Source organism: Felis catus, chromosome B3 (genome assembly GCF_018350175.1).
Source record: "Felis catus isolate Fca126 chromosome B3, F.catus_Fca126_mat1.0, whole genome shotgun sequence".
NCBI lineage: Eukaryota > Metazoa > Chordata > Mammalia > Carnivora > Felidae > Felis > Felis catus.
Window position 1 is genome coordinate 25,998,870 of NC_058373.1, and position 21,280 is coordinate 26,020,149.

General features: G+C 37.8%; 1 protein-coding gene across 3 annotated transcripts in view; it reads right to left on the bottom strand.

Moving 5' to 3' along the window:
• The window catches only part of GABRB3 (gamma-aminobutyric acid type A receptor subunit beta3), a 466,981-nt gene that overhangs the window by 227,074 nt on the left and 218,627 nt on the right, over positions 1-21,280 (bottom strand). The window contains exons 1-3 of one of the 3 annotated variants that reach the window (XM_019831993.3): positions 20,674-20,784; positions 19,728-19,819; positions 19,435-19,502 (exon numbers count right to left, since the gene is read on the bottom strand). In XM_019831993.3, the coding sequence (XP_019687552.1) occupies positions 19,435-19,502; positions 19,728-19,819; positions 20,674-20,753 (240 nt within the window). In that variant the 5' untranslated portion in view covers positions 20,754-20,784. Of the gene's footprint in view, positions 1-19,434; positions 19,503-19,727; positions 19,820-19,948; positions 20,113-20,673; positions 20,785-21,280 lie in introns of those variants that run through there. The other 2 variants (XM_011282816.4, XM_019831992.3) reach the window with 2 other exon arrangements.

Genomic DNA, 21,280 nt, shown 5'->3' on the forward strand with positions numbered 1-21,280 from the left:
AATGGCTCTGTGAAGTTAAAGAAATAAAATTTCATGAAATGTTTAACTTATGAATAATAGAAAACTGCCAGAAATATGGTACCTATGAAGTTTGTGAAGTAGGCTAGAAAAGTAAAGAGGTCAAGAGTAATGCTGTGTAGACTTGGTGAATAAGAAAAGATTTGCTAATAAATTATTGAAACTCAGAAAAATCATAAATTATAAGTTTTCCAAAGCTAATTTTTCAGATTTCATTATGACAGAATCACTTTTTTCCCCTTAAGTCCCCCACTTAACAGTGCAACATTTCACTCTGTTTTCTCCTCTAAAATAATGTGTTATAAAATGAAATCAGTATCTAGGAATAGAGGAATCTCTAGATTTTTATAATCTTTCTAGATTATGAAAGATTCATGAACTGCTAATATTGAAACTTATATAATGCATTTTATAAGAGTTCTCCAAAATCTAAATGTTTGTATTTTTTATTTTAGCCAGCTTGGAAAAAATTTTTGATAACACAGCTATCTAGAATTCATGGGATTCCTTTTCTTTCTTTCTTCTTTCTTTCTTTCTTTCTCTTTTCTTTCTTTCTTTCTTTCTTTCTTTCTTTCTTTCTTTCTTTCTTTCACAAAGCATATTTTACAGTTTATGTTAATCAAATATTTACAATATAATAATAACATTTTAAATATCAACTGGCAACACTAGCAACAAATTCATTGTGGAAATTCAAACCAGAAATGTACCGGAATATATCCAGAACAATTGCAGATGGAAAACTGCATTGTTCCACAGTCTGTGGTTTCCAACTCCTGGAACAGGCCCAATGGTAAAAACAGAGCAGTGATCAGAGTTTAAAAAGAGCACTCTAGACATAAAAGGTCATGAGATAAAGGATCTTAAACTAACCACCTCTCACCTCTTCCTCCTGATTTGGAATTTAATGTATGGGTCTTCATTTTCATCATATCCCAATATTCTCAAAACACCTTAGAAAAAAACCAATGCTGTATGTAACACCTCACCACTTTTTTCGGTGACTTTTGTTGTTGGTTCAGCATCTCAGTAAATGAAATTTGGTCAGTTCACAAATCTTGTCACCACTTCTCCAGTTTTCATATATGTCAAATTTGTTCTTTTTCTAATTTCAGGTTTTTATTATTTTAGGAATGAAAGCAATGCTTTTGACCACACTCAGTAAGCCTTACCTCTAATTTTCTGATACAGTATATAACCTGACTTCTAATGGGTACTGGGCAAGGAGGGAGGATACGTATTAAATACAAGCATTAGCTGAGAAAGCACCCTTGCCCCTCCCCAAAATATATTTTTCTATCCAACAAAAGCATGCTTTCAAATATTTTTAAAAAATCAACATCATAGTCTTACTTAACTAGCAGACCAAGAGCCTTTATCACACCCACTCCTTTCCATCTCTCCTTTCTGATTCTCCTTTTTAACTGTGTACAAAGGGTAAATGTGATGGTTTGGGGGAGAGGAGCCCATAGCACACATCCTGCTGACTCTCACAATTTCATAATTACTTCCTCAGCATTCATTGCTTGCTCTCTTTGATGAATACCTTTAATGGTTCTGTTTGCCTCCCTGCACTGTGTATCAAGTTGATGGCTTCCTTGAAGAATAAGTCCTTTTCTGCTTCTGGCCAACTGGACAATCAAAATATTGTCACTATCAATACTCATTTTTAAAGTATCTGCTTATGGCTGATAGTTGAAATATAGAGAAGTAAAGGGATACATAATATGGGAAAGGGAAGAAATGTACAAGGGAAGTAACTGGAAGCAAATAGAAAAGTAACAGAAAAATAAATACATTAAAGGTTGTACTGCATATTAAAATGGATTGAAATTAAGTAATCACAGGGAAAATTGGTCATATTAAGGTAAAAGCTTCACTATTAACCTAGCTTTTAGATTCTGAGGGCTTTCTCAAAACCCAACATGTATAGTCAACACCATCATCCAGAGCCATCACTTTTGTTCTTGCATTTTTTTAAGGAAGAACCCTAAATCTTGTCCCTTGTATGAACCAAATGGGGAAGGCCCTGATATCAGCTTAAACCTCAAAACATCCAGCTCCATTCTCTTCCCTTATAATCAACCTGATGTACACAAACATAGCCCAAAGTCACTTTTCTCCAAATCCTGGAGTTGGTTCTTAATCCTGTCACTGTGGGTATTCGTGTCAATCATCCATTTTACCACACATCCAGCAAGCACTCTGGGGCCAATTAGGTGCTCCCATCTTGGAAATGACAGGAAGAATAGAGTGACAATATCCTACAAGTGGAACCAGAACACAGGAGAATCACAGATTTCATACAGATCGTAATCACTGCATTTGAGGGCTCCAAAGTGGAGTCATGGGGGAAAAAAAGAGTGAGCCTCAATATATTACCAAAATTATTGGGGCAAGACATGGCAAACAACTGGATATTAGGAAAAAAAGGAAGGCAAAATTATCTATAGGACCAAGTGACGAGGTGAAGAAGCACAATTCAGGAAGCCTAACCAACAATAATATGCACAACAATAATTGCTGACCACAACATGTATATACATACACACACTCCTCAGCAGCCTTTAGTGAGGGTATGGGTAAGGGCTACAGGTTGATACTAGTCTCAGAAATAGTGTCCTGAAATATGTGGTCAAGGAAGATAGTAGAGTCAAGGGAAGTGCTTGGCTTATCTCTTTTACATCCAGTTAATTCTTTTTCTCATATGAAGGCTAACTGACAAAACCTAATGGAGAGGAAGATTTGTTAAAAAGGTGTAGTGAGGGGTGCCTGGGTGGCTTAGTCAGTTAAGCGTCCGACTTCAACTCAGGTCACAATCTCGCGGTCTGTGAGTTCGAGCCCCGCATCGGGCTCTGGGCTGATGGCTCAGAGCCTGGAGCCTGCTTCCGATTCTGTGTCTCCCTCTCTCTCTGCCCCTCCCCCATTCATGCTCTGTCTCTCTCTGTCTCAAAAATAAATAAACATTAAAAAAATTTAAAAAAAAGGTGTAGTGAATGTGAGTACAGGAAAAGTCAAGCAAACATAGCAAGATGGATTTCATACAGAAGGAAAAACATCTCTCTCAGAGTAAGACATCAGGAGCAGGAGACAGGACAAAGGATACAGGACAAAGGAAGCCTGTGCTGTTAATCCTCTGAAGGAAACAAAATTTAAGTTCAACACCACCAGGAAAGATGTGAAGGTAGAATGGAGACCTTAGGGAGAGAGAATATTCTGGGTGGTGAAGACAATGAAGATTAAATAATAAAATTATAGGGGCGCTTGGGTGGCTCAGTCAGTTAAGCACCAGACTAGGTTTCAGCTCAGGTCATGATCTCATTGTCATGAGATAGAACCTTGCATCAGGCTCTGCCCTGGGCCTGGAGCCTGCTTAAGATTCTCTCTCTTTCCCTCTACCCTTCCCCCACACTCAAATGTGCATGCAATACTCTCTCTTTCTCTCTCTCTCTCTCTGTCTCAAACAATAAATAAAGAAAAATTAAAATAATAAAATTATATACTGGGAGACGTTTTGTAGTCAGAAACTATTTCCTCCTAGTGGGCATGCTTCCTTGTGGCACTTGGACCATTATGTTTTTGAAGGCTGGGCAAAAGCTGAACACAACCATGAGGACTAGAGAAGCCTGAAATAGATTTCTTTGGTGTCTGGTATGAGAGGCAGAACAAGGTGCTTAAGGAGTCGAACTAAAACTGCTGACAGGGGAGACATTTGGGAGAAAAAGACAAGATGATCAGCAGAAAGGGTCTTCTCAAAAGCAGAATGGCACCTTTAGTCAAATGTGTGACTTTGATGTAAAAAAAGGTAAGAACAGAGGTCAGAGGTAGGCAAGTAATTGTGGAAATATACGGTTGTTTCTGAATGGCTTTCACTGCTATTTCTGGGCATCATGGAATCAGGGCAGTGAGGAAGAATGGTTACCAACTAATCTCATAATCAATGTGGAAAAATCCAAATTCCCTTTTCAATTAAATGGTAATGGCTACTTAATATTTTTTTCCCCTGCATTAGTAGACAAAACTTTGTATCAAATTAAATGATGTCTGGATTTTGCTCATTAACTCTACAGAAAATAGTCTCCTAAAGTGTTACTCATGTAGGCAAAGTAAGTTTCATTAAACAATACCTGAGATTAATCAGGAAGGCCCTTCAAATCAGCTTCACTGTGTCCCTGATAACCATCAAGGCAGTGACCCACATGAGGACCCTCCCTTCAGAGGCAGCTAGTGGTGATGGTCTCCTCCAGGCTCTAGGCTTTTCTCCTCAGAGTTTCCCCATATTTGCTTCACCAACTGTCCCACATATTCAAACACCCAAAGGGGCAAGGCTTAGCTCAGTTTTTGAGATTAAATATGAGATTGAATTCAGATTCAAATATCTTAATAGATTCTGATAATGTGCACTTTCATACAAAAATGACCAATTGTGACCTCAGAATCTCTAACAGTAATTTTTTTTTCCCAACTACTTAGGCCTGATAAGTGAGAAACATTCTAATTTTTTGGCGTAAAATTTATTCGGAGGATTAGAATGAATTCTAATTCATTTAAAACAATGACCTGAACTTGTATACTTTGTTCCTTATACATATTGTCATGCCAAAAATAAAACTAAAAGGAAATCAATTTTAATATAAAGCCAAATTATTCATATATTTTTCCTGTTAGGTGAGATTATGTTGGAAAAATGTCAAAGTTAAGAATAGTTTTGGGGTTTAAATCAATTTTAGTTTTAAATCCTGCTCTTTTGTAAGCTGTATTTCTCTTTCCATTTGCCAACAGAACTTTATTCCAGAGTTATAAATATTGAATATTTTAGGCAATTCAATGAGAGCCCAAATTGAAAGATCCTTTCTTGAAAGCTACTTGGTTACATGTATCAAACACCATAAAAATGTTTATGCTATTTGATTCAATAGTCTTAATGAAATATCACCCAAGGAAATAATTCATAATCCATACAATAATTCATGTACAAGATATTCACCAAAACACTATTAAGTCTAGCAAATAAGAACAAGTGACCTAAATATTCAACAATAAGAAAATATTAAGTAAGCTATATTATTTCAGCCACAAACAGGAATACTATACAGCACTTAAAATATCTTGGAAATATGTTCAATAGCATGGAGGTATATATAATATAAATTACATGGAAAAGCATGATAATAACTTATATAAAAATAGTGCATACATATTGTATATGTATAAAACAACTTAAAAATACATCCAGTATATTTTTCCAAAAATTCTAAAATTTCTTAGTGGTTAAGTATATAAATTTTTTTTAATTTTGTAAAATAATAGTACTGTTTTGTGAAAGCAGTAAAGGCGTAACGAGTTCCAAAGTTCCCAGTAGATGATGCTCGTGTCTGCTCCAGCCAAGAGGGCCTTTGTTTTATAATGAATATACAGAACATTCATCCCTCCAGGGAAAAAAGTTCTTGCCTGACACAACTGTGTATATAACAATCCATAAGTGTGCTGATTATTTAGAGAGTTCATAGATAGGTAAGAAAGAATCTTGCCTTCTTTTTCACTTAACTATTCTCCTTCCTGCTCTGCTTCTCCCATCATATCTGAAAGAAACATATATCAAGCATCTGGTAAGTTTTGTTGCTCTGAAAACACCTAGGAATTTCTGCACAGGTTTCTTGTAGATTGTAAATCTTAGAGACTTGTACCTGAAGTGGCTGCCACCAGGAGGATGATAGGCCCCACTTCAGGGAATCAACACCCTCTGTAGTTCAACTTTTATCATGGATAAATGTAAGAAGAGCAGAAAAAAACAATTTAATTTTCTTTTCATAGTACAAATCGGTATATATCTATTTTCTAATTACATATGACAAGCTACCTCAGTATCTGAAGTATTTAAAGAATAAAAGATACATTTATTGCAACAATTTTACCCATTTTTGCTATTTTTATCCCTTAAAGTCTTTCCCATGCCTTCTAGTCCTATCCATATTTCCTCAAAACTGCTTTTTAGAATGCCAGTGGTTGATTATATATCTCTCAGCTTCCCAGGCCCAACTGTCTGTCAGCCCTTTTTTCATTCCTACCATTGCTGCAACCACGGAGTTCATAATTATTCAGCCCTCACACATTTATTGTCCAACTCACTCGTAGCTTACTCATTCCTGGCTCTAGTCAAGCACTCTCTTCATGAGTTTCTTTGGTAACTTTATGTGGCCCTGAGGCTGTGCCAGTGTTTCAAGTCTGAAATGATATAGGCAGTTTGAACAGGTGTCCTTAACTGAAGAAATGTGGAAAATCCCCAACTATCATCATGTGGATTTCTGACACTGGGCATTCTATTTGTTGTGATAATGGTTTTATACTAGTTAAGCTACCTCTTAAATCTAAAAGTATTTAGAATGAAAAAGACAACACAAGAATCTACTATTCAACATAGAGCAATTGAACTAAAAAGTCAAGTCATGAAAGATAATACAAGAAGTAATTATTAAGTGATATTAGTTATTTTTAAAATTAAAAATAGAAAGTTTGATGCTTTTCTCTTTCTAGTAAGTTCTAGCGTTGACCTATAAATGCAAGGTGCTTTGATAAGCTTGGGATTTTAAATATATATTTAATATTTAGTGTTTTGTCATACATATTCACAAAACAAGCCTCCACACCCCTCTTCTATACCATCTCAACAGGCTCTACTATCAGTATAATGGAATTCCACCATTTTGCTTTTATATTTTAGAGTTTTGTTGTGATTGTTGTAGTTTTCACATTTCCATTATAATGTTAATAGTCATACAAAAAAAAAATCTCCATAGAAGCGAGAACTAGAAACACTCACACTTATCTGGTAATAGACCAGAAAATAGTTCAGTCATATATGAGACTGATTTATGAATCCTTCTTCTGGTTAACTGACAGTTTCTATTAATATTGTAGCATGAGTGGGTTCTGATTTTTCTGTTTACACATATTGCATAATCAAGCACAGTCTTGGGCAAAGGTTGGCATATCAGGAAATTGGATGTCAATTTAATAGATACCTGCTTTCAGGTCAACCTTTGTTTAACAAGTTTCATTGTGCTTTCCTCCAAAAAAATGTTGAAGAAAAAAAGGATTTTCCTAAACTGTTTTAGAAACTGAGAGATATGATAAAAGGAGAAACATTTCTCAGCCAAACTGGCTCTTGAGATATCCAAAATTTTGAATTCAAAATCTTAGAAAGATAAATGGTGAGAAGAACTTGTAGGTATAATCCTCATTTCTTATCTGGTAAGGGGAGATAAATGTCACACAGATAAGCAGCAGAGAGACAATAGAGAACATCTACCCCTTTATTTGGCCTTTTCTCCTTAATCTCAGTAAACCAGCCATTGCTCATGATCCTCAGAGTTGGCTCTACTCTCAGAGTGCTAATTTGGTTACATTTAGAGCAAACTGTCTTTCCCTTTTAATATCTGAACTTTGCCAGAGCCTTCATACCCCTCTTGTCTGTGGAGGAGAAGGAAAGGGAGGGAGAGAAAAAGTATGCACAAGAGAGAAAAACTGAGGAACATGTGTACATGCGGCTATCAATGTAGACAAATTACTTCAAAATGGTAAATTAGGAAATCATTTATTTACCCTGTTTAGACTATGCCACAATTCCCCTTAATTACATACTACAAGTTAGAAGGATTTCACCTACACTGAAAAAATATAAGCTGATTGCTTTGAAAATTATTATTATTATTATTGGTTACTGATCGATTATATCTAAGTTTAGGTAACACTATGCATTTTAATATGTATCATCCTAAATAGGCAATTTCCTATTAATTTGATAACTGGCACACCCACATTTTTCCTTTTATGGAATAAAATTAGAAAATTTTACATATTTCATTTTGCAATCTCTAATAAAGGCAAACCATAGCATCATTCCTGCATCCACACAGGTTTACTTTCTTGGATTTTATGTATAAGAAATTCAATTTTAAATGAAACTAGGAATCAAGAAAAAGGTATAAAATGGTAAAACTTCATTTTTTGTAGAGGCACTACAATTTGCAAATTCTATCTTTGAGATCTAAGTTTAAAATTTACTTCACTGAATGTTGGCTTATCATCCCAACCTGGCTGAATGCAGCTGTACAGATGACATGGGCCAAACCTATGCCCTCTTCCTTTTGGACTGGATTATGAACTCAAACAATATTAAAACGATGCTATGCTGTTGGGATGAGCACTGGGTACTGTATGGAAACAAATCTGATAATAAATTTCATATTTAAAAAAATGATAACATGCTATTAAAATAACACAGAAGAGTAAAAAATGGTTCATGAATTAAATTTGAATAGAATGTTTTTAAAACCTGAATATAGAAAATTTGGAGCCCAACAGCAACTAAGACATTTTCATACTATTTTTCTTATGTGATAATGTAAAGGTTATATTTTGAATACAAAAAAAAAAAAAGCATCTTAACAGTTCACTGTTCATTACAGTTTTCACTCTTAAATTAGTAATTCTACATTCAGACCAAAAAAGCAAATACCACTGTTTGAGACTGAAAATTAATGGGCATGGATACAAATGTTAAAATCCCAGCTCTTCATGTACAAAATGTCTGAAGTTCATAGCACAAAAAATAGCCTGAAAAAATAATTCTCGGTTTCACACTGGCCATGCTTAGAACACAAGGTTGCAAGCTGCCAGATGACCACCACTCAGATAACCAATTAAACCACATGTGGTACCAAATGACAAGTAGTGGTATGTGTAAGGCAAATAGAAGGATCCCTTATGTTTCTAACTGCTCACAGACTCTAAGAAACACAGAAGCCAGAGCTGGAAGGCAATTTAGAGAATCCTATTAACACAGTCTTTAAAAAGATCAAACTGAAGACTATCGAGTCTGAATGACGTGCTAAAGTTCCAACAAACCCTTCCATGGGATCTAAGTGTTCTGACAAGCAACTCTTTCCACTGCAGAGAGCAATCTTGCAAGTTAGACCCCCTATGGTCTCTAAAGGCAACACAGCCTAGAGTATTGAGGAAATCACCTAGATAATTAAAATTCCAAACCATTTACAATAATAAAGTAAAATCTGAAGCTTTGAGAGTAGCTTTTCAATTGTAAAATTAAGATAAAATTTTGAAGAAATATAGCATTATGCTAAATAAAGCATAGCATGGGAGAAAAAATATATATATTACATTTATATTTCTTATAAATATTTATTTTTCTTATATTTATATTTTATATTCACAAATATTTTTATAAATCTATTTCTATATATTATATATTTTATATGTTTTCCCATATATATATAAACATATATATATGAGAAAGAGATACTATATTTCAAAAATAAGAATCCTCCCTTTTTAAAACCAGCTTTCTATACTTCTAAAAGCTAAAAACAAACAAGCAAATAAACAAAACCCCATTTACTATTATAATCAATTAACATTCTGAGTCTCTTTATACTTTCTGGATCTACTTTGATTTACCTGCTCATTACCACCAGCCTTTTACAACCCCTAAGCCCACCACAGATACCCAGTGGGGCCTCCACAGTGGTGGAGGCAATATTAAGCAATATTGCCCCTTATGACATTACTGTGGCTTAAAGAAAAATCCAGAAAATGCATCTGCCCTCTAGGCTATTTTCACTGACTGTTCATAAACATGTATAAACTCTTCTTAGAACTATAGATAATTAGTCATAAAGGAAAAGTTTAGAAGTGACTTAATCTAGGGGATGTTAAATACATTTATCACAAGAAACTTTCATCCAAAGAGAATCTTATTTTACATATAAATATGAATAACATATAGATCACCATCTAAAAACCACCAGCCAAACCCAACAACCTCAAGGAACCATATTTTGCTTTTAATATTAATCTGTTGCTGTTGACCCAAGAGACTTTTGCATCTCCTCTAACATATATATCTCTGCCTCTATATTGTGTACTTATACTCTTATAATACAACAAAACAAGGAAGGTAAAAACACACAGACTTCCCTCAATATGACAGACTGTTATTGTAGAACAAAATCTTTGTGGTTTTTATCAGTCAATTATAACGGATGCTTAATCTTCATTTCTAGAAAATATCACCCATCCCTATATGTACTGGTAGATTCTTGATCAAAACTGTGCATTCCATGCTGTGGACACAGTCACCAGAAAAACCTTTATTAATCTAGTAATCTTCTCAGTTATCATTCACAAGAACTGGCCATATTGACAACCACTATGATTCACTGGATTAGCCCCACATTTTCTAAACTGTGTTCTACAAAAAAACCTCTTGAAGAAGTGTTTATTGGGTCCCCCATTCGTCCACAAATAAAAGATGCCCAATGAAACATAATCCTTAAAATATTGTATTTTTCACTCCTCTCATGAAGATTTGCAAAATCATTAGCATATTATGGGCCTGACAATTCCTGCAGCAAAAAAAAAAAAACCTATTTTACATATTTAACATACTTTCCAATGTGATTTGAGCAGAAATATTTTGAATACAGGGCCCACATTTACATTCTACAGAACAGTGTTCTCCTAAGGAACTATTATTTTAGCCCACACCACATAAAATGACATTCTCAGAGGAAATTTTGGTGCCCAGGGCCAAAACAAAGGAAAGATTCAGAAATAAAAACTCATTCAACAGCACAATTAAATATGCCTTCATACTAATGAATTATCTGCAGAATGTTTAATAGCATAAAAAGGAATATAACACAATCAATCCTGGTTCTCATACAGTCAGTTATTCCCATTCTTTTTTTTTTTTTTTTCTATTATGTTTACTCACCAATGGTGAGAAATTATGCTTAGAGAAGAACACTTAGCTATGTCCACCCTTGCAATAACTCTAGCACCACACAAAGATTCTTGGTCTATAGTTTTGGAATAACTGGTCTAGATCACAAGAATGGCACTGTTTCCCACAACTCAGATGTCTTGTTTTGGTTTGTTTTGTTTTCGCTGTTTTTCTTTTTTTTTCCTCTGTGACAAGTTCACAGCAATCCTCACACATGGTTCATTTTATGTGCACAATACCCAAATAAAGGAATCTCTGCAATAAAATAAATCAAAGGTAAAGCTTTACCACAGGGTCATTTGCTACACAAATTCATTTAATAAAGCATATTCTACAGAACAGGCCCTGAAATCTGTAACCATTGTAGTCTACTTTCCACCTGATATTTGGACTTAACTCTTGGATGGATTTTTAGAGTCAACATGATTGGAAAACTCAGTAGTATTACATTAAATTACCCAAATTGTTGCTTCTTTTAAGACAAATTTTGGTTTGCTTAGACTCACACATGCACACATACACTGAACATGTAGCAGAGGGTGACACATAAAATTTGTTTCTTGTACTCATTAAAGTTACCAACTGGTAAGTCTTATTCAAAAAGTTAAAGTTAAAAAGAACAGGGATGTTATGCTGAACTAAGTAACAAATACTTTATATGGAAACATATACATATCATATATACATATATATCAAACACAATCAGGATTATATAGCTTTAAACCATAGACTTTCTTGTCCTTTAAAGTCAATCCAAAATAAAAACGAATGTATTTCATATCACAAATCATAGCATGTGGGTTTAGCAAATATTTAACATAAAAGGAATTATTTAGTTGTAAAACGAGGATAACTGGGATAAAACACAATAATGTTGTAATCGATAGAATCCACATCCTCCTTCAGATTGACTGCAGAAGCACAAATTAGGGCATTTAAAAAGCTGTGACATTCTCACATCTTAATTTTGTTCCCATTAACCTGAAATGTCAGATCCATGCACTGTAAAAGTTTTGTAAATTGTATTAATGTTTCTTTGTGATGCTTAAGTTTGATTGAAAAATGAAAAGAGAAACAGGTGCCTAGGTGGCTCAGTGGGCTGTGTCCGACTTTGACTTAGGTCATGATTTCACAGCTTATGAGTTTGGGCCCCGCCTCAGGCTCTGTGCTGACAGCACAGAGCCTGGATGACTCTGTCTCTCCCTCTCTCTCCCCCTCCCCCCCTCTAACATAAAATAAACATGAAAAAGAAAAAGAAAAATGAAAAGAGGGATATATGAGTTAATGCTTACAAATGATTTCTACTACTTGATGTGGTCTCCTGATAACAAGGAATAAAGGAATTCTACATCCCCAGCCAGAGAAATCAGAAGCTTGACTTTCCACTGAACTGATAACACTGAGAAAATTGCCGAGAGGTGAGACCTATCTTAGTCTTTGTGTTCCAAATTTTGCAGCTAAAGAATCTTCTTAATGGCTGGCATAAATGGTCCAGAAGTAAACTGTGCTGGAAAGCTAGCAAACAATAAAAACCACTGCAGCCTCACTGTACTACTGACTGGCCATCAGGAAAGCAATGCAAAACCCAGTGAATGCTTACATAAAAACAATCAAAACTTCTGTGGCATATAAAAAAACTGAATCGACATTTGACAAGTAGACATGAAACTTTGAGTGCAAAAAAGGCAACAATGATTGGTGTTTAGATTATCTACACCAACCCTTACAATACTTTATTCTCCTTTCTACTCTGAACTCAGCATAAAAGCTCTCCAGTAAAAAGGGTAACAGCTATAAAATACCAGCTCACAGTATTATATTCTGTACAATTATACAAATTCTGATCAAATTAAGTCCCCTAAGGTAAAATCTCTATACATCACATTTAGCCAGTAAAAGCTTCTTCTTGGCCATAAGCCCAAATTTTGGCTTACAAAATTACAAAAATATTTCATTGGAAGGCTACATATCTATTTATTTATGCACTTATATATTTATTCATTCATTCTTCATTCATATACTGTCTTTCAACAAATGTCTAATAGGTGCCTCTCAAGTGTCAGGCCATGCAAGGACTGTCCATAGACACAGTTCTGCTTCATGGAACTTATAGTCTGAAAGGCTTTAAGCAAATAAATACACCTTAATCATATGTAACACTGTAATAAGTGTTACAAGCAAATAAGATTTCTTGCAAAAGTAGAATGGGAAGATCAAATTTAGACAATGAAAGTCACAGAAGAAGGTAAAATCACATGTGCTCCGAACAGAGGATATTTTGCTGCTCCGTAGCATAAGGTTGAAAAACCAAAGACACAGGACCAAGTGCCAGTTTTGCCATGTAGTAAGTTAGTGCTATTCCTAAGGTTGTTTCTCTTCTGAAAAGTGGAGATGAGGTTAACACCCATATTACCTACTTTACCAAGTTCATCACCAGGTCTGAAGATCAAATATAACAGAATACTTGAAGTATTTCATAAACTGCAAAATGTGTAAAACTGTTAGTTATTTCCCTAAGTTGCATCTCAACATGTGTTATAAAATTATTTAAAGGATTCCATATGGTGATAGGCTTCTTATGCAATGACAGTATGCATGATACAATACAAAACCCATATGAGAAAGAAAGATTCTGCTACCAACAGAAGAAAACAAGAGTCATAATAGCAAAGTCAAAAGTTGAATCCATATTGCTTTACTTGCAAAAATCAGAAAAATCTTTATATGTAAATAAGCATATTCGCACCACCAATTCAAGCCAAATACTCCTAAGTGCAACACACCATACAAACCCTGAACCAGGGCACATGCTCAAATAAGAGGTGGTTCACAACAGGACAATGTGTGTAAGATCCATCTTTTAAGAGATGTAGCAACATAAGCTTTACAACCTCCCTGAAGGAAAACACAGAAAGCATTCTCTTTGCATTCTCAATACCATGCCTTCCAATATTAAACACAAACCTCCATTTGTAAAAAGCATATTATGTAAGGTATTATTTTCATCCATCTCTGAAGTTCATTATATGCTTTCTTATCAGTGCCTCAGCATTGATGTATGATCATAGCTTATGCATGAAACATACTGCCAGTGAAAAGTAATGTCCTCAATAAACAGCCTTACCTCCAAAATGCAGCAACCTGGAACCAAATGCCAACACACTCTGTGGACCTCACCCCTGGAGTGCCTTCCATGTAAGCAGTTTTCCAATCCCAACTGGGTCAGAGAAATACTTTTCCTTTCTGCTGAGTCATCCCCCAGCTTACTTTGTAATAAGAGCATTAGCACATTTCCAACCTTTAAAATGCTAATAACAATTAATATGCAATTAATATGGCCAAGGACTGGAAAAATTAGTTAATGATAGCTTTCTACCATGTGTTTGTGTAGCTGTGATTGTCTTTACCATGATTTTCTCTGTAGACCTTAGCCCTTTGTGATTTAATACTTTGCAATCAATTCTGTAGGGCATCTGGAAAGCCTTCTACTATTTTACTGAGTGTTAAGTGACTTGCCTAAGACTAGATGTTCTCACAAACCTGAAAATAGAACCCAAAACTCCAATCCCATTAGGCTCTTTTCAGCACACTACCTGGACTCCTGGGATTCAGTTCTTCCACCTGAGATTCTAGCACAGTAGTGGACACTGAACTCAGATTCACCATTCACTATTGGCAAAGAAACCTCTAGACTCTGAAAGGTGGGAGGGCGGATTGAGTAACATAAATTGGACAAAAAGCCTAAAAGCTGAATTCTCCAGACCTCAGACCCCACTTTCTCTGAAAAGGGGAAAGACAAAGTGATAGTGCAAACGTTTCTGTGCATGTGTAGATGCATGGTTTTGTACTTGAATGAGACCTATGCATTTTACAGTGAGGCAGCTCCAAAGCAGCTTTTTGAGATGTGTCAAAAGTACGTCATGTACAATACTTATTTTACACCTAGACATTTTTTAAAAAGTGGATTTTGTAATAAGAAAATGCAACAAACAAGAAAGGAATACAATAGAACTAGAATAATGGATGAATATACATCTCATTAAAACTAAGGATACACATTATATGTTACTTAAGAGGAACTCATTATATATATATATATATATATTTATATATATATATATATATATATATATATATATATAATTTACATGCATGATAGCAGAAAAAATTAATCCTGTAGTTACATTCTCATTAGGATTAAGTTATTTTTTTTTAATTTTTTTTTCAACGTTTTTTATTTATTTTTGGGACAGAGAGAGACAGAGCATGAACGGGGGAGGGGCAGAGAGAGAGGGAGACACAGAATCGGAAACAGGCTCCAGGCTCCGAGCCATCAGCCCGGAGCCTGACACGGGGCTCGAACTCACGGACCGCGAGATCGTGACCTGGCTGAAGTCGGACGCTTAACCGACTGCGCCACCCAGGCGCCTCAGGATTAAGTTATTTTTAATGGACTAATTAAATATAAAGTAATAACAAATACAAGATAAATCCTAAAAATTACTATTAATACTACTAGATTTTGAATCTAGTGTTACATCCTCAATACTTTAAAGTTAATTAATTAAAAATTAAGTATGTGTAGTTTCTCCTCTAAATTACTATATCAAATAATGGCTTATTCTATTAAAAAAAAGAACTCATGACTACTTTAAAATACTGTTTCCATTTTTTAATTTATTTTTAAGAGTTATAGAATTACTTCATTCTCTGAGTAAAAATACTGTTTTGAAAATAAAATTTTCTAGTTGTTTTATATATTTAATATTTCTTTATGTTTCCTATACTTTAATTTATTCATATTTCATTATTGGTACTCCATTTATTCATCTCTCCATCTACCTATTCAACACATGTTTATTATACACTGGGACCAACGCTTAAGCATCAGAATTATAACAAATATATATAAAAGTTTTCAGTCAACACTGTTCTTTCACATATACAATGTCACTTAAAGAAATATGTAGACTAAGTCTAAATAATTTCCTAACCATACATAATCTTAAAAATATATAAGAAATTTTAAAACAAAGGCTAAGAGAAGCAAATGAAGTTATAGAAGACAAAATGGTCTTCGTTTGACTGCTGTTGAGTCAGCTAATTTCTTAAAAAGTGCATGAAAAGAAGAATTGGAAGGTTGGGGAAAATGTAAATGTAGAATATATTTTCCATGAAACAAGTTATAGCAAAATAATGTTAAATAGTAAAATACTCAAATTCATTCTTAGAATGGCTCTACAAAATACCAAAAAGCATGATACATGCACACATGTATATATACAAATATGTCTATTTATTTGTTTATTTGAGGACAGAGGTGTTCTTTGGAAGCAGGATCTATAGGCACTCTCAGTAGATAAAGATTGTGCTTCACAACTGTTTAAAAAGTAACAATATTACTATTATGCAGTGTATAGTATTATTCTTTCCAATCACTCCCAAAAGCTCATGAACAAGTACATATCTGTCCCACATTGAGATACACATGCTTTGTATATTCTTATTTGAAACATTAGTAAATTTATTAAAATTTATTTCACTAAATATATGTTTTCAAAAATATATCTATGAAAAGAAAAGGAAAAAAAATCAAGGAATAAAACTTCCATGATTTATCCTTAATTTTCCTGTAAATTTTGCTTCTGCTGAGACATCCTCACTCTTCTTTTTAAATTTATATTTTAGCCAAAAGATTCATCTAAAACCACATCTCAAATCATGTCAATCACCTGTTTAAAACATTTATGGAGTTACTTGACAATCAGCATTTGAAATCGGCATGGCAGAGCAGAAGGTAAGTGAACAGGGGTTTGTATCACTTTTCCAATTTTATCTTTTGAATCTCCACTTCACAATCTCCTATCCTGCTCATCTATCCATCCATACCTTTGCCATTTTTCTTACCTAATCTAGAACACCCTCCTCCATCTATGCCTGTTGCAGTTCTACTCCCCCTACTTATCCAAGAAACTTTCCATGTCAGAAATAATCTATCTCCCTCTTCCCCAATATCTCCCTCCTTCTCTCTTCTTCCTTCCCTCTCTCTCTTCCATATGCTTCTTTCTTTTGTTCCTCTAATGAGACTGACCACATCCTACATTTTGTTACAAAGATTTGACATATCTCCTGTAATAGCTACAAAACCTTTAAAACAAGACCATTTCTTATTTAGTTTTATTACCTCACAAAACTTACTTTTGTGTGGCTAGTAAGGGGATTAAAGAGGCTCATAATTGGGATTTATATTTTTAAATAACATGATGGAAGGATGGTTCTAATCTTATGCATTTCTCTGCTCTTTCCTTATAAAATGTGAGCTCCAAAATGATACTTAACCATTGTTATATTTGAAGTTTCTTTAATAATAGATCAAACATCATAACTATAACCATGAGCAAACATGTTAAGGGAAATCATATTTTTCCAGCCTACAATTTTACTCAATCCACTTGTTGAGGCTATTTCAAATGCGAAGCAGTCCCATCTGTCCAATAGCCTACAGTAAACTTATGTTTAGAGAGCCACAAAAATTACCATCATGAGAATGCAAAAAAAAAAAATACATACAAGTATACTATGGCTATGTTATGCAAAATTATTGACGTTGGGATATAAACTAAATTAAAGATTATTCAGTATAATGGCTTGTATCTTCAATTTGTCTTTTTATTATTAGGTCCAGAGAAAATTGGGACACTTCAATTTATGGTGCATGATTATTGATGGAAGTTTTTACAGGTGCCAAATATCAGCATGATGACAACTGGATAACTAAGTTTAAAAATTAACTCAAAGAAAATGTGCAGTGGTCTGCAAGAACATTCTCCTTATTCACCTGGTTGTTTTAATATTGTATAGAGTTCTTAAAGGGCCACATCAATCTATCTCCTATGTCATTTGACATCCAATAGAATGATTTTTATATAATAATCCACTAATTATTCAATTATCTTGTTTAAAGAATTTTCTCTAGACGATGTGAAATTCTCAATTAAGAAAATCACAGATTATGTCAACTTGTTCCTTTAAGATCATAAAGCATACCTTATGAACAGGAATATTTTTGTAAAATTATTTAAAAAGTAAAACATATATAATGTTAATTTTTGATATTATGTATGTAAAGTCATATTATTTCTGTGTTTCTTGCTAACACTTTCATTATTATAATTCCTTGTACAAAAAATGTCCTTAGTAGTATACATTGAAAGAAAAGTGCATTACTTTAAAAGCACATATTATAACTTAAAAACTTTAGGTTAAGAGTGAAAATTTGATGAAATTAATTTTGTGTGGTCAAAGATTTCTTCCTAAAAAATCCACAGTAAAAAATATTTTTAAACATATCTTGCTAAACAGTCTATGTAGTTTATTTGTAAATGTTTGTATTTCTATAATTTATTGTGATATTTCCTAAAATACTGTCCACAAAATAGTGCTTCAAAAAAAATGTGAGGCACTAGTTTTAAATGCAGACACCCCAAGACTCCACTCCACGGTTGGATCAGAATCTTTTGGAGTGAGGAACCTGGGAGTATGCGTTTAAAACAAGTTTTCTTAGGTACACCAGACTTGAGAAACCTACTGGGTCTATCTGAAACCATGCCTCATTATATTCTTAATGTTATGTTAGAGTCAGCAAATGGTTTTTCCCCCAAAAATATTCTTTCCAAATGCTCATTCTTACAATTTCTAAAGTGCCACTCAACCGAAAATCAAATGTTTCCAAATCCCAGAATATTTCATCTCAATTAACAAATGAAAGGGGTTCTTTTGCTCCTTATTCCCAGTTGTCCTAGTGTCCTGAGCAAAAAAGCCCATGACACCCACTTCGCACCTCAGGACACGGACCTCCGGTTTCCACAGGTTACAATACTGAATCCCGTTCACATTAACATAGCTTTAAGTGACACTGGGCTCACTAGCCTTCGACTCTCCTGGCACAGCGGCCCCTTCCGAAAGCCCGCCAGCTGCCCAGGCTCTCCAGTTCTCAGACACGCCTGGCTCTGTCAGCACCTCCGACAGCGACTGGCGGAGCGGGATTCCGGGTTTCACTGTCCAAGAGCCTGCCCTTACAAAAGCCACTGAGACCAAGGAAACTGACCCGAGATACCCTTGAGTACACAAATCATTGCCCCTCGTTCTCTCCAGCTGCCAGCATCTTTCCAGAAAAACAACAAAGGAAACCTTAAGTACCTCTTACCTAGAATATGAGCCACCCCCACAACTCGCCTCTCTTCCCTGGCTCCCCAGCGCCTGTTGCTAAGGAGGCGAGATGGCACTAGGGAAGCCTCAGGCCCAGGTGACAGACCGCTGGAGGAGCTGGGAGCACGAGGGCTGCGGTGAAAGCCAAGCGCTAGGCCGGCCTAGGACCCCTTCCTTCCGCAGGAAGGGTGCGCCCTCCGCACGGAACCGACGCCAACTACGCCCCCCGCGCACACCGGGAGGGTGGAGGGAGCCGCACCAGCGAGAGGCTGGCTCCCGGAGAGCCGCTCCCTCTGCGGGCCAGGGAAGATCGGCCCCGGCAGAGAAGGCCTCTGGCCCAGTACTGTGGGCCCAGGCAGTGGGGCAGGGGCTCGGGGACAGCCCTGGGGAGGGAGGGCACTCACCATGTTGACTTCGGAAACCATGTCTATGCTGGCGATATCGATGTTCATCCCCACGCAGACCGGGGGACCTGCGGGAAGAGCACCACACAGAGATCAGCCAAGCTCGGGCACGGGGTGCGGGTGGCACTGAGGAAAGCGGTGCCCACCCGAGGAGAGGTAGCAGGTGAAATGCCTCCCACCCCCCCCCTCACTCCGCCGCAGCTCGGCTTCAGCGCCCCCCACCTCCCTCCACCACCCAGGCCGCCAGCGCGGTGGGTCGCGCATCCCGCAGCGGCCGCGCACACCCCACTTACCCCCGAAGTCGGGTCTCAGGCGAATGTCGTAGCCTTTCAACAGCTTGTCCACCGTCTCCTTCACAAAGGACATGTTCCCTGGATCGTTCACGCTGGGGGAGGGGGCAAGGGGCACAGAGAGCAGGGTCAGGCGGTGGCTCACCCGCCAGCGCCCGAAGCGTACACCCGCGCGCCCTGCCCGCTGCCCGGCCCGCTTCCCATCCACCCACCCGCGACCCTACCTCTGGGCGCAGCACACCACAGCCACCAGCACTGGGGCCGAGAAAATGCCGAAAAGCCTTCCTCCCGCAAAGCCCCACATCCCTCCGCCGCGCCCCGGCACGGGGGAGGGGGCGCCCCGCCGCCGTCGCGACCCGCAGCCGGGGCTGCTCCTGCTGCTGCCGCCGCCGCCGCCGCCGCGCTGGCCCTAAGCGGAGGAGGGCGGAGGGGGAGGGGGAGGGAAGGAGGGGGAGGAGCGGGCGCGAGGGGAGGAGGAGCAGCAGGCTGGGGAGCGGAGGGAGGGGGAGGAGGCAAGGCGAGCCGGAGGCGGAGCCCGCTGCGCCGAGCACCCTAGCCTCCCCCGCGCTAGCCGCGGCTGGTGGCCCCGGCCCTTGGCGCTCCCTCCCGCCTCCGCGGCTGCGGAGCGGGACCTGGAGCCCGGCCGGGGACAGCAAGTAGTAGCCGCGGCTGTGCGGCACTGAACAGGGCCGGGCTCGGCCGCGAAGCCAGCTCCGCCGCTCTTGCTGCGACCAGGCGAAGGACCGACGGCGACACAGTCAGCGGCGGTGAGGGAAACGCCATCCGCTTCCCCCCGCCCCTTTCCTGGTCCGACACCCTCAACGACCCCCGCCCAGCTGCGACGCAGGCCAAGAATCAGTGGGTGCTGTACAGTGCCTGTGCCCGCAGGTCTGCGCGCTACAGCGCGTCTGGAAGGAGGCTGCGGGTCGGGGGAAAGCCCCCACCTCACCTGCGGGGCTCAGAGCCTCGAATCCCCAGAGTCCAGAAGAGCCAGATGGGCAGCAGGAGAGCCAGGAGTCTGGAGCACATGGCGTTGCTCCTCCGACCGAATCTGAGTGGGATCGGCTCTCCCCCACAGCCACCCAGCATTCAAACAGCGACGCGGGGATCCCCGCCCCTGCCCCCACCCACGGGTTTTCCCTCCTGACCCATCATCCAGCCCCTTGCATGGCGGCCGGATTAATTATTTATGCACCATAAAACCATTTTTTAAAAATCTGTACGTTAAACTATTCCTCTCACTTCACCCCTGAACATTTCATATGAGCAATGGGCCCTCCCTGCTCGTATAAATACATTTATGATGAATGATAAAGAGAGGCCTGATCATGTACACCTTATTAGCAGTAAGGTAATAGGTAAATTGGAGTCCAAATCAGACCTGGAGACCCTGGACTGTTGTTCCAGGGTTGGGAAAATAACTTGCCTTTTCTGGCGCAGCCTGGAGCTGTCCGTGGTTCTTAATATAAAACCGTGTGCCTAAGGGGTGTCTGTTCACCCATGACCATGGGTTGCATTATTTTTCTTTAGTGAATAATCTTTAATAGTTTCTCTGT